This window comes from Ambystoma mexicanum, chromosome 12 (genome assembly GCF_040938575.1).
Source record: "Ambystoma mexicanum isolate Mex_15411 chromosome 12, UKY_AmexF1_1, whole genome shotgun sequence".
Taxonomy (NCBI): Eukaryota; Metazoa; Chordata; class Amphibia; order Caudata; family Ambystomatidae; genus Ambystoma; species Ambystoma mexicanum.
This window is the reverse complement of record NC_090936.1, coordinates 600,658,370-600,671,976: the sequence shown is the minus strand read 5'-3', so window position 1 is coordinate 600,671,976 and position 13,607 is coordinate 600,658,370. Positions and strand designations below refer to the sequence as shown.

The 13,607-nt window shown below is 45.5% G+C and overlaps 1 protein-coding gene across 2 annotated transcripts in view; it reads left to right on the top strand.

Moving 5' to 3' along the window:
- The window catches only part of TNKS1BP1 (tankyrase 1 binding protein 1), a 557,727-nt gene that overhangs the window by 450,577 nt on the left and 93,543 nt on the right, over window positions 1-13,607 (top strand). For both annotated transcript variants that reach the window (XR_011281831.1, XM_069628996.1), the window contains exons 9-10: window positions 790-956; window positions 9,320-9,474. Coding sequence is in view for 1 of the 2 variants with exons in the window: in XM_069628996.1 (XP_069485097.1) it covers window positions 790-956; window positions 9,320-9,474 (322 nt within the window). In the remaining variant the exon portion in view is untranslated. The remainder of the gene's footprint in view (window positions 1-789; window positions 957-9,319; window positions 9,475-13,607) is intronic.

Here is a 13,607-nt window from a genome sequence, read left to right as displayed (position 1 = left end):
TTCCGTTACCGTCCTTCACGAGGGACACCCATGCAATTTGGAGGAAAGGGGACTATGGACTAGGAGTACCTTAGTCACTACGGTGAGTAATTTGTACTGTTTTTATCCTACCTACTGCTCAGTTCTAAGTTACAAATACGTGTTTTAGTTTTTAAACTGTGAATCTTGCTATGATTTTATTTATTTGCGACATGCAGCATTTTGAGGCGAGGGCTATGTGCATGCAGAAAATCTCCAAAACGAAAGCGGCCAATTTCGAGATACTCCTTCCCTAAGTGCATTCTGTTGGGTGTCTGTGGAAAACCCAATTCAAAAAAGATGTTCGCTTGCTCATGTCAACAATGGACGAAGACATCCTTGCAAATTTGGAATATGTGTTTGGCTGTAACCAGCCTATTTACCAGCAACATTTTTGAAAGTACAGGGCCGAGTTCAGAAGCTGCATAGGAAAATGTATTCTCAATTTCCAATCTGCTGTAAAGCTTTGCTACCATGGCAAATATATGTGTATTATACAGAATTGTGAGAATTTGTGGCATAGGTTGCCACATTTATGCATTTGGGTATGTGGCATTGTCATAATGTGTCAATTGTAATGTGATTGCACGGGTAGGTTCAGTGATATTGACTGGGCTGGAGTGTTGCACTGTGTTTTATGGGAAGTGGGTAGAATTGGCATCATGTACCAAGTCCCCCCCAGATGTCAGCAATTAGAGGGTGGGACCCGTAAATACTTTTGCCTCTGGCTGTTTTGTTATGTTGGTGACAGGCGCCATCTTTGATTCTTAGAACCCAAAGTGCCCCGGGCGGATTCATCCGATGAGGAACCAGCAGCAGGTTCCGCAGACGTGGAGGCTGAGCAGGAAGAGCAGCTGCAGAAGTCTCCTAAGAAGTCGCCCGTATCTCATGGCAAGAAGCTGGGGATTTTTGCTGGCTTCAATCCAATGGCACTTAAGGTGAGGCCCAGTCTTTGTTTACTGGACAGATGTTTGTGACCACCAGCAGGATGTCTGACCTAGACGGAGAGACACTAGCATTATGCCAGACATAGACTCATGCTTGCACGGAGACAGAGGTCAACCACAGCTAGGATGACGGAGCACACGAAAGAGCGAACCAGAAAGGCACATGCCCCTACAAGCACAGCAAGATAAAAGGTGAGCGGCATCAGACATTATAAAGGCTGAGGCCCGTGCAAAGAGTGTGACCAAACTATACACAAGGAGGTAAAACCAAAGGGTAGGTATGCCCCATTTACAACCTTAACACAGGGGCTAATAAATATGAAATGATTCAAATGTGTGTTTAAGGTTGAAACAAATTGCGCAAAACACATATCATTAATAATACCACATTTTTATCCAACAATGATTTTTCCGTGAAATACCTAAATCGCTGTTAACGTCATCACATGTGTAAAACCGACACTTAGTACAAAACAATACTTACAGAAACAGATTACAAAATTGACATTCTCTTCAATTTACAATGCATTATATAAAGATTGAGTGCAGACCATGCATTCAAGAACTCATAATATACACTGAAAACAAACCCCAAAATTGATATATAGGTTATGTCATTAGATGTGATAATGAATCAATTAATCAAATAGGTCAATAGGTTCAGTAATCAAATTGGCAGTCAATAACTCAAAATGTCCACTTGAAGAGACAATATATACATGCATGTCTTCTATGGCGAGCTCATTAAGGGAAGTCTCCAGATCTCCCCTAATCTAGTTTCAACTTTGATCCCCTCATTGGGCTGACTTTCCTCAGGACTTGATCCTTTTCTTTCCTTCAACACTGCTTCTTTGTCAAGGAGCTTGTTATCGTCCTGCAATTCAGAATAACATGTAATGATCTGTGTTTTATGGGAGTTCTGATTTATTATAGAGAAACCATTTATTAAATGGTACTCTCTAATCCCAAGAGGTCTTGTAAATATCGTGTCTGCAATTTCCAGTCTCCAAAAACCTACAAAAACAGTAATAGTGTATGGCCTTGGTGATCTGCAAGAGTCTTAATATTCATCAAAAAATACCATAGAAATTGTAAAATCCCCGTACACTGGTGTGTGTCTCTCGTTAGTATCTCCCTTTAGGGTGCACTAAAACTCTGGTCTTCAGGTACTCTTGAATAGGTAGGTAGTCTTCAGTAAATGTAGTCCTTAAAAAAACCTTGTGGTTTCCATGAGTAAATAAGGGGAACACTGTTTTTAGATGTATGTGTGGTGATATTCTACAAATATCGTTGCGGTTTGAACATTTCTTTAGACATAGGAGATGGTTGACTAATTTCTGTAGTAGTTGACTAACTAAGAAAGAAAGTTCCTGTTCGACTTTTGTAAAAATCTAATTTTGATTATATAAAAATAAAAAAAAATTTAAAAAAAAAAAAAAAAAAACAACAAATAAAAGCAACAGCCTGCTAAAATTCCTGAGTCTTCTAGGAGAAACGTGCCCGCTTACCAGTTCCCTATAGCGGGAATGAGCGTGTGTTGCGTGTCTATGCACGCTCGTGAAATGTGGTAAAGCCAGACATAAGGCACCCCAGGCAGGTAGCTATGGGCTGCTGTCTCCGTAACTGTGGAGTCCTAAATTAACCTTAAACCAGTGCCCGTCGTTGGCAAATCTGGCATAATAATGGGACAAAAATGGCTGTCTCAATGTTTGTTGGTTACTAGGTAACCAACGATCAGGCTCCGATTGGATTGAGCGCTTGTTTCCCGGCAATGTCCATACGACACTGCATATAGCTTCGGGGCCAATCGGTGTGTTCTGGTTGTGTGTTCTTGATCCTCTCCGCTGACCAACCCATCCTGTTCCTCTTTAAAGCTGCCACAATTTGGAACAATGTGCCTTGTACATTGTCAGCACCCCCAACTCTTGCACCCCTTTTAGACGTGACCCATCTGTGTGCTGTAGAATAGCCCAAAGTGACACACGCATGTAGCTCCCTCATCGTACACACTGACCCATCCGCTGAGTAACCCAGTATAACACATGACCACCTTCTTTTGGCTGCTCTTCACCCCTCGCAACAATATATTATGTTAAAGGTTCTCATACCCTGCACTTTTGCCACCTGCGTGGTCTCTTGGCACTCTGGCAGATCTGTAAATCAAGGACGGTGGTGGGGTATGTTAGTGGGACTGAGCGGGAAAACGAGCAAGAGAGCTGTGATGTGCTGTTGGTAGCTTCAGTTTGGAAAATCTGGTCACCGAGCACAGGCGTGTTTTTCGGTTGGTAGTCGCCATGTGGTGTTGGGTGAGATTATGTCTGGGTTGATTCATTGTCATGGTGTTGTGAAGTGCATGCAGTTTGTGGTGCTGTAGAGATATGTTTGTGTTGAGTTCAGAGTCTAAGAAGGTGTATGCAGAAGGGTCAGTTGGTGTCAATAAATTTCTTACCCCCCGACGTCCTGACTAGTGCAACCTTTGTACCTTCTTCTGTCCTCTCCCCTGCCCTTCACTCCGGTGTGGCACACTCCTCACTCTTATGTGTATTTTGGGAATTGTAACAATTCCTGCTCTCTTTTGTGTGCAGCACGGGGCATACGGTTTCACAGTACTATTAGACTGGAGGCTGAGGTAGTTAACATGTTGGTACATGCTAAGTGCGCAAGTCACCGTTTTTCACCAATAATGTGTGTACGTGATGAGGCCGCTTTAAGGGGTGGGGGGGAGGTAAATTCCGGCAGGGGTATGGTAAAAGGTTGTTCGAATTGGGGGTTTCCTGGAGTATTTTAGCGGTAGTGTTCCCTTTTTCTCAGGTTTTTTTCTCTTAGCGGGTTTCTTTTGGTTAGGCTTGTTGGAATGCTTTGATGGGGCCAGTTCTTTGCTCATTCCTGGCTCAAGTCGTTGTATTCCCTCTGTCCTCTGCTTGGCTGGGTTCCTTTTCTGTGTGTTCATTTCGCAGTGCATGGAGGATGTTCAGTCATTTTCATCCTGTTCTGAGCTGAAGAGACAGGTTTTTAGAAGTTTTCTGAATTTCAGACGGTCCTCCATAATTAATATTTTCTCGAGAGGGAGTTCCAGAGTTTTATGGCTCCACGGGAAGGCTGATTTCCCTCCCTCCCCCCACCCAGGTTTTGTTCTCATGTAGGGTTTAGGTTCTAGGCAAATGTCATTGCTGGATCTAAGTGTCCTTGTTGACTTGTAGATGGTGATTTTATTTTGTATGAATTCCGCTCCTTGGCCGTGGATTGCTCTGTGTGTTATGCACATTGTTTTGAAGGTGATTCATTTTTTGACTGGGAGCCAATGCAGCATCCCTAGCACTGGTGTGATGTGGTCTCTTTGTGAGGGTTTGAGGAGAAGCCTGGCTGCACCGTTCTGTATTTATTGCAGTTTCCTCAGTAAGTAGTCTGGCATTCCGAAGTATATGCTGTTGGTGCAGTCTATCCTGGACAACCCTTTCCGTTCTCACATCCACCACTGCAATGCCCCTGACCCTTTCCTTTCCTCCCTACCATTTCTGACACATGAAAAGCCCAAATAACCAGCTAGAAGTAACAGACTTTGAACAATAGACGCTCCCACACTGTGATGCATACGGACCCAGCATCTCCACTACCTCTTGGCACATCCCATGGTTATCTATGCCTGCTGACACTTCCCTCTAGCACTGTCCTAGCACAACCTTCCAACATCCTCCACCCGATTTCACTGCTGACTGCTCAAATCCCTAGAATAATTTTCTCTAAAAAGTAATCCCTGCCAATTGTCTTGTTGATATAGCTCTCGACATCCATTTGTCTATCAAATTTAGCAAAAATGTTAACACATCATTCCTCTTCCTGGTGCTCCTATCCCTCTAAACCTTCTTCCAAGATTCAACGACACTACTTACAAAATCCCAACAGGCCTTCCGATAGGTCTCCATGGATGAGTTGGCCGGGGACACATCAGTGATCGGTAATGCCTTCATTCTCTTAGATCGAGGCATCAACCAGCCCGTGGCCAATACCAGAAATGCGTTTCACCCTGAATGCAATGTTTCATGACATGAAACTGAGGATCAATATCATGATTAGATGCAACGTATGCTCATCCTACGCAGACTACTTAAGACTGACATGACTGATTCACATGTTCAAGTTGCCCCTCTGGTTTTCCAACTCAACAGTGAAGCCGCCACCAACGGTAGAAACGCCAGGAAGGCAATGCTCAGTCCATTGTGCTTCCACCACTTTGTGCATCCGATGCATCTGAAAAAAGGTGCACCCACCACTCCATTAAGTTATGCAGGAGCTGCATTAGCTCCCCATTACACTCCTGCAAAACAGACAACCACACCTGCAAGTCCTCCTTAACCACAGCAGTAGCGCAAGTCCAATGGTGCCGCTGTCTAGACCCTGACATTACCTTTTCCTACAGAAAGTCAGCCCTTCCAATAAAACCTGGCATGCAAAGTTTAGTTGCCCTAATAACTTCTTCCCATGCAGGAACGCCATTTTTAACGTTTACTGCCATTCTTAGCAAACCCTGCAACTCTTGCAGCAGTCCCTCCAGTCACCTGGAGCGCATCCGTACCGGATCCACCTCGAACACGAAAAATGCCAATTTATGACTCGGGCCATCCGTCTAGTCCTGCAGCAGAAGCACTCCTATTTCCTCCATCAATTGCACAAACCTTGCAAGCTACTCCTCGAGCTTCTCGGGTACCCTCTTTTTGCCCGCAAAGAGGTTAGTGTCTGAATAGTGCAAAATCTCACCTGCTGTATCTTCTCACAAATGCAACACAAAAAGGTGCTAATCTGCTCAAAATGGGTGCAGAAAACTGAGCACCCCGTCACCAGTATCCACCTACCTAACTGCATTCCCAGCAATCAAAATCCTGCGGGTGCATAGGCAAGAGTCTGAAACCGACTTAATATCCAACATGCCATCAGCCGTCCCTCCCAGACCTTCCCCGCCATATATAGGAGACTGCACAATCTTCTGCCACAGCGTATTAACTGAATACTGTTTTGGCCATCAGAGGTGATGAGTCAACCTAAACTATGCCGCAGTGAAAAATCCTCAAAGGCACCCACCACCAGTCCTTCAATTAATATAAAATTGGGCTGTGGCCCAACTTGCAGCCCCCCACTCAGCAGAATCACCAGCTGGAAACTGTGCTGTAGCACTACTGTCTGCTGCACTGATGGCCCACTCTGGGCAGTCAAATACCCACACCGCAACCAGGTAGAGCTGACTCACACGGGCCTTCGCAGACTCCCCTTCCACCAGCTGCCTACTGCCTCGGCAAGCAGGCAGCATGCCTAAGATCCATGGACTGCCAAAACTGGCCGCTGGCTGCTAGCATGGGGCTGCACCACACAGATGACAGTCGCTAGCCCCATGTCACTTTTCCTCCCCTCTGCACAAAGGCTGCTGTTACGCACATGGCCACAGGGATTGGCCCCCAGACGAACACGCAGGCTGCCCAAATGGCTTGAAACAGTTGGGAGGGTTCCCCCACCTTCCATCCATTGAAAGACCCCCACCTCTCCAGGCACCCCACCCACCATGAGCCGACCGATGTCACTGGCGCAGCCAACCCCAAAACTGGCCAGATGGAAAGACCCATCAGTCCCTCCCTCCATGACACACATTGGGCAGCCCTGCATTCTATAGGCTTTGCCACTCTCCGAAGTTTCCTTCTCCCTGTTTCTGCCTAGTCCACATCATGAGGCGGTGGTCGTCGGGCACTGTAGGAGAGGCTTTATGCTTTCTGAAATAGCCATTCTCCAGGTGATTGTTGAGGGTGGGTCATTTGCATATCCCCCTTTGAAAAGTAACCCCCCTGCGCTCCGAACTGGCCGTATGACGTGAGGGGCTGCATTGCATGCCAAAAGTAGATAGGTTTGTGCTCCACAGACATTGGCTCTTCAACAGTAAAAGGCAAAGTAAGCCTGGCCCAGACACTCTTTTTGTGATGACGTATATACACTAGTGTCCTTTAGTCTTCCTACTGACTTTCCTCTTGTCCTTCAAGACTTCAATCTTCACCTTTCAACCACACATTCCTCTATCCCTTTTCTATCCATATTACACCCATACTATCTTGTTCAATTCCAATTCCACCCTTCCATCGATCTGGCTCTTATCTTCATCTCATCTTCTCTACCATCCCATGTTCCTCTCCAGCCCAAGCTACCCCAATATATTCCTCTGATCACTTCCTTCTGTCATCCTCTTCATCTGACTACCCCCATGCTCCAACCCCCTCTTTTCACCTTTTTTCAGAGAAAACGCTATTCTTTTGATTCTTCTCTTTTAATATCTGTGATCTCCGGTTCTCTCCCTTTCCTAACCGACTTATACTCTCGATGCTGACACTGTGGCTACTACTTTCACCTTCTCTCCTCCTACTCCTTCTCTTATTTCTACTCTTTCCGCTTTTGACCATGCCAACTTCTTTGTCTAAAGTTAACCCTTGTCAAGATTCCTGCTCACCTAATCCATCTAATTCACCCACAGCCCTTTCAAACTCCCTTTTCCCCTCTCCACGTTCAGTACTTTCTTTTTTCTCTCCTCTTTCTCAGTCTGAGGTTGCTACTTACCTCACTCGAGCTCATGCAATGGCATCTCCTTCCGATCCAATGCCCTCTGCCTTGATACCAAAAATCTATCCTCTATTTCTTCCTTATCTGACCTTGATGCTTAATGGTTCCTGAACGTCAACCACATTTCCAACTGAATTCAAGCACGTTTTTAGTCTCCCCATTCTGAAAAAGGCAACTCTCGACCCCTCACTCTGCTCAAACCTTTGTCACTACTCCTATTTGTATCTAAGCTTCTTGAACGTATTGTCTACATTAAAGCATCTGCTCATTTAAATCTTTCCTCTCTTTTGCCTGTCTTTCAATCTGGTTTCTGGCCTCATCACTCGACAGAGATGGCTCTTCTATACGTTACTAATTGTACTTCTCCTGTCTTCTCTATTCAAGTTGGTGCTGGTGTTCTATGCTTGGCCCCTTCCTATTCTCTCTATATACTAGCCCACTTTTCTCCATAGTCACGTACTTTGGTCTTTCTTACCATTGCTATGCTGATCTCACACACATGTTCTTTTTCTTCTCTTCCCTAACTGACTCTCTTCTTATGTTTGCTAGCCGTCCAACACTGGATGCCCGCTAACTATCTTCACCTGAATCCAACAAAAGCAGAAGTCCTTTTTTTTTTCTTTCTTCCATTCTTCTCTAAGCTCATCGACCTCCCCCCCACCCCTATCCCCATGCACCCTATAGTAATGATAATTTTCGCTTCCTTGCTAAAACACTAGAACACTCTACCGTTATTTCTTTCTTTTGCGGTCTTGACTGAAAGGCTATGTAATATCTGTTTCTACTACTCCACTTTACTGGTTACCCTAAATTATCTATGTAATGTTTTTGTACTGCCTTTTAACTTGTAAAAGCGATTTTTCCAAAAGCGCCACATAAATCTGAATACACATCGGAGGCGAGAGAAGAGCGATTGCATGCAAGTGACCCACAGAAATCCAAAGTTGAATGAAAAGGCCAGTTGGACAATGGGGAGTGTGAGATGAAAACTGATCGGAGGGACAGGATTCTTTCATCCTTAAGCATTTGATAAATCAAGGCCCAACCATTCACAATAAAGAAGTGAAGTGAAAACAGAAGAAAGTAGGCAGGCTTTTAATACCAGCAAATAGCTTCGCCATACATCAGAACAGCGGACCTAGAATCACATGACCAAATGGAGACCCATGCAGATTGACACCCAGTGTCAAATGGGCAACGTAAAGGGGGCAAGAAGAGAAGGATAACGTGGAAGATTGGGGCTGAAGACTCTGGGGATCATGAGGACGAAGGATGGAGAAGCCAGACGGGGGTTGGGTGGGGGTGAGGAGTGTGTCCAGGAAGGGGATGTAGAAGAAGCAAGAGGTACAACATGATGATGCTGGGAGAAAAGGGATCATATACAAGTGATGAAGTGATCTGATGGCAGATGGGGTCACCAAAAACTGCTCATTGTAACTGAGGCGCACAAAGAATTGGGGCCATAGTGATGGAGGGAATACATGTCGATGCATTCATATCACTGGACCTAGAGAAAGGGAACTCTTGGAATCTCCAGTCTAGAGATCTCCTAGATCTCTGAATCTGAAATTCTTCAATTCAAAGCTATTGGATTTGGTGCTTGTGTAGTGTTCAGTACTCCACAATTCCCAAGTGTGTTTTATGCATCGTTTTGTATTCACTAGTTTGTTTCTGTCCCGCTGACCAGAAAGTGAACATTGATGGATTTCGTTTTGGTGTGCTTAATACTCTGCTCAGAACTCCTTTTTATCTTCCCTTCACAGGCAAAGCTGAAATCGCGGAAGTCCGCCGAGGAGGGGGAGCAGCCAAAGTCACCTCGGCAGAAGGATACCAACTTTCAGCGCTCCAAGTCGTGCAAGCTGCCAGCCGAGTCTGGGAAGCCGCTCGTGCTGCCCCCTAAGCCTGAGAAGCCGGCAGGGTAGGCGATCACTGTGTGTATGGGTTGGTGTGTCAAGGCTGCAGGGTATTGAGGTATTATGATGATGGTTTGATATGTAAAAAAAGGCTGTGTGGGTGAGGTTCGGCATACTTAATGGGGAGAAGGGTCGTGAATTGCCTCACCATGGTCTTGCCACCCCTGTTTTGGAGTGGGGTACATCCCTCAGTGTAAAAAGATCTCCTTCATTTCTGGTAGACTTGGTGCTTTCAGATGAGTGTCTGCTGTACCTCTTAGGCTTCCATCTCTGTGGAAGCTCTTCACAGAGTGGAGCCTTCAGTCACGTACAAGGGACCCCTGATATTCTCGCTTGTACAGAACCCGCTCTGATGTGGTTCTTGGTTCATGGGAAAGGATTCAAACTATGCAAGAGCCTCACACCTCAGCGTAAGCCTGAAACCTCATCCTGGTAAAGCAGAAGCTGCATGGGAGTCCAAACTTCTGCCCCCAATTACCAGTATTCTACCAGTTGACGAGATGGCCATCTTTCGCCCAGTGGTGTTCGAACTTCATGTTGCAGGATCCTTGCAGTCAGAGGTTTCTGCTTTATTTCGTTTTCTCCCTCTGATCCTGTTCCTGGAAGCTGTCTCAATGATCCCAATTGGTTAAAACCCCCCCATTTCATCAAGCACAAGGCCTGGAATCTCTGTTTACGGATTACTGTTGCCTCCTTGGGGCTCCTTTAGAGACTCTGCTCTTGAAAAGAACCACAAATGGGCCCCACTGCCTGTTTACTGATATTAGTCTGAAACTGCTCCCCGCACCAGCCCCTCAGCCCCTCTTCCTGTTTACTGATATTAGTCTCAAACTGCTCCTCGCACCAGCCCCTCAGCCAGTTTACTGATATTAGTCTCAAACTGCTCCTCGCACCAGCCCCTCAGCCAGTTTACTGATATTAGTCTCAAACTGCTCCTCGCACCAGCCCCTCAGCCAGTTTACGGATATTAGTCTCAAGCTGCTCCCTGCACCAGCCCCTCTGCTCCTCGCACCAGCCCCTCAGCCAGTTTACTGATATTAGTCTCAAACTGCTCCCCGTACCAGCCCCTCAGCCCCTCTGCCTGTTTACTGATATTAGTCTCAAACTGCTCCTCGCACCAGCCCCTCAGCCCCTCTGCCTGTTTACGGATATTAGTCTCAAACTGCTCCCTGCACCAGCCCCTCTGCTCCTCGCACCAGCCCCTCTGCCGGTTTACTGATATTAGTCTGAAACTGCTCCCAGCACCAGCCCCTCAGCCCCTCAGCCCCTCAGCCCCTCTGCCCCTCTGTCTGTTTACTGAAATGATTCTCAAACTGTTTCCCATACCAGCCCCTTTTGACCACAAAGGTTCACAATGCAGCCACACACCTCCACCTATTGATGTGCGTTGTTTCCCCCACGCTCTTGGTGCATGGCAGCCATAATCAGCGCGATTTCTTCCTCAAATATTTATCTTGATTCCAAAAGGAAGTGTGGTTGGGGAAGCCTCATGACCTGAATATTGATATTCGGGGCCCAGAATTCTTGCTTAAATGCGATAACTGAATGATTAGTTGCCTTCATTCTAAATCTTGTGGCAGGCTACCTCTGTATTTCCCTTTCCATGAAGTAAGAATGTTGACGGCGCAGTACCAGCGGAGAGTCCCACCGCCGGTTGATCTGCACTGAACAGAAAAGTTACCAGTTTAAGCGCCCAACATCTCAGTGCGGCGTATAATAATAATATTAATTCTCATTAAATCTTACACATTTCAGCCAAAGGTGCACTGCGTTATTGAGTCCTGTGGACTGAGACAAGCAGGTGGCGTGTGGAATACACTTGGCCGCACTTGCTGCAGACAGTAAATACCTTCAGAGTAGTTCACTGGGGTCTTTGAGGGGGCTGGCGAGGCCCCATTGTTGGGCTTTTAAGGAAAATCTGTCTTCGGGGCAGAGAGCCCAGACTGTTCAAACTACTGAGAGCAAACATACAAGGCGTGGGGTATTATGAGGGGGAAAAGGCCATTTCCGCTTTGTGTACACAATGGCCAACTGTATGCTGTGTATCTTTTAAGAAATTACAAAAGGTTTGACCTAAGCTTCATTTTAAGGGTCTAATCTTCTAATTTATCAAGATGCATTCGGCCAAAGTCATCAAACACTTAAAAATACATTAAACGTTTGAAATGCAACACTATTCAAATGTGCCAATAAAATTTAATTTGAGAAATCCTAATTTAATAAACCCATTATTGAGAACATCTCCTTGCCTAAAAATAGTGCCTTCCAACCCCAATGGTAGGATTCCCCTTGAGAGATCTATTCTAGAAGGTACACAATCTTGCACAGTGCTATTTAAAGAAATGTGGAACAGCCTGGCCCTTCCATCTGCAAGAGAGAAACAAACTAGCTCTGCCACCAGTTTTACTTGCATTTTAATAATAACTGTCAGAGCCAATGTCACCTTGCCACAAACTGTCAAGGACAGGAGAAAGGTAGCTCAGCTGTTTCTAAGGAAGTGCAATTAGAATAATAGGCACTCATGTTTCCTCACCTGGATGTAAATCTATTCAGAGACAGCACAGTAAACCTCAACTTCGTAAGGAGGCCGCAACACAGCGTGCTTGCTAGATCATCTTCCAGACACATTGCAACTTGTAACAGTCATATGATGGGTCAGGGAAGTTTTAATGGGGAAGGGCATGCGCCTCGAAATGTTATCAACCATAAATGGACTTGTAACTACTGCAGTGTCGGCCTGCTTTTGCATGGGGGGAGGTGCACCCAAAATGTCCACAGGCCAATGCTGTCCAGACATGTTTTTACATATCTCGGCCAAAGGACCCTGCATGCCTTGTCAGATGATTGTGAGAGTCTGATGTTCATTTTAAACATACGTTTTAGCTACAGAGCAACTTAGTTCTAGATTTAGTGTTCACAGTATTCTTTCTTTGCAATGGTTTCAGCTCAAATTTAAACTTGTATCAATATTTAGCATTCATGGTATCTAATTTAGCATTAAAATACTGGTACAAATGTAAATTCCATGAAAAATCACAAAATATCAACAACATACTTTCCCCTCCCCTATTACATGCAATAACGTGCCCACAACGTTTACAGTTGTATTGAGGTCTTGCCGTTTACAGAGTTGCTGAAGTAGTTCTACTAGGCTCCAGAACCATGTCATCTGTGCTGCCAGAAGTGGAGGGTTTTAGTTTTGGATCTGAATTCCAAGGGAGGGTGTGGCGAGTCACACTTGGAGAAGTAGGGCAGGGGTTTATGCCTGAAGTGTTTTCCTGTTCCACATTTATACATTTTATATATATATATATATTTCTGAGGCTTGTGGCATCTGCTTAGATCACATGCTGTGCATAGGCCGACATCTAGTGGAAGCTGCAGAGTATTACAGTTACTGTTTTCCAAACTCAAAAAGGGACGTCGACAGGGTGTGCCAGTAATACTATCCCTAGTGTGATGTCCACTGTACCGATGAACCCTCACGCATCGAGGTCCCTCAGATATTTTCTTTCTGCCATGCTAGACAGACGCGTATAGCGAAGTTCCTTTCGGCGATAAGCCATTAACTTTTCACAATTACGGTAGTATTTCTATCCTTTCATCGACCGCCGAAACACCACGCCGGTAAAGAAAGAAAACTGCCCGTCAGAGACCACTGCGACGGACCGTTCGGCCTTGGAAGGCCGCCCTGGGCCTCGGCCCAAACAGTAAGGAGAGAGGGGGAAGGCCATTTTAGAATGCATTTTCTCCCCTTCCTACACTTTGTTCGCCCAGCTGCCATATCCATAACCCATAATTATGGAAAATACACCACTTAAATTTTGCCCCAAGTGTAACCGGAAATTCCTGTTGGTGAACAAACACTCAGTTTGTAATTTGTGTCTTCCAAGAAACCACGTCGAACTAGGCTTGCCCAACTATGCTCTCAAGCCCCTCATCATCCACCCAACTGTACTTGATCGCGAAAGTACAATTCTTCCAAACTTGCCTAGGAATCTGATGTGAATGTTGACCCAGCGCATACTCTTCTGTGTTGCATCACTTTAGGGGATGACCCACATTCAGGTAACTAACATGCATACACACTAATGCAAAGCATTCCCCCCGTGCCTGACACCTTCCCTTATCTGCAAAT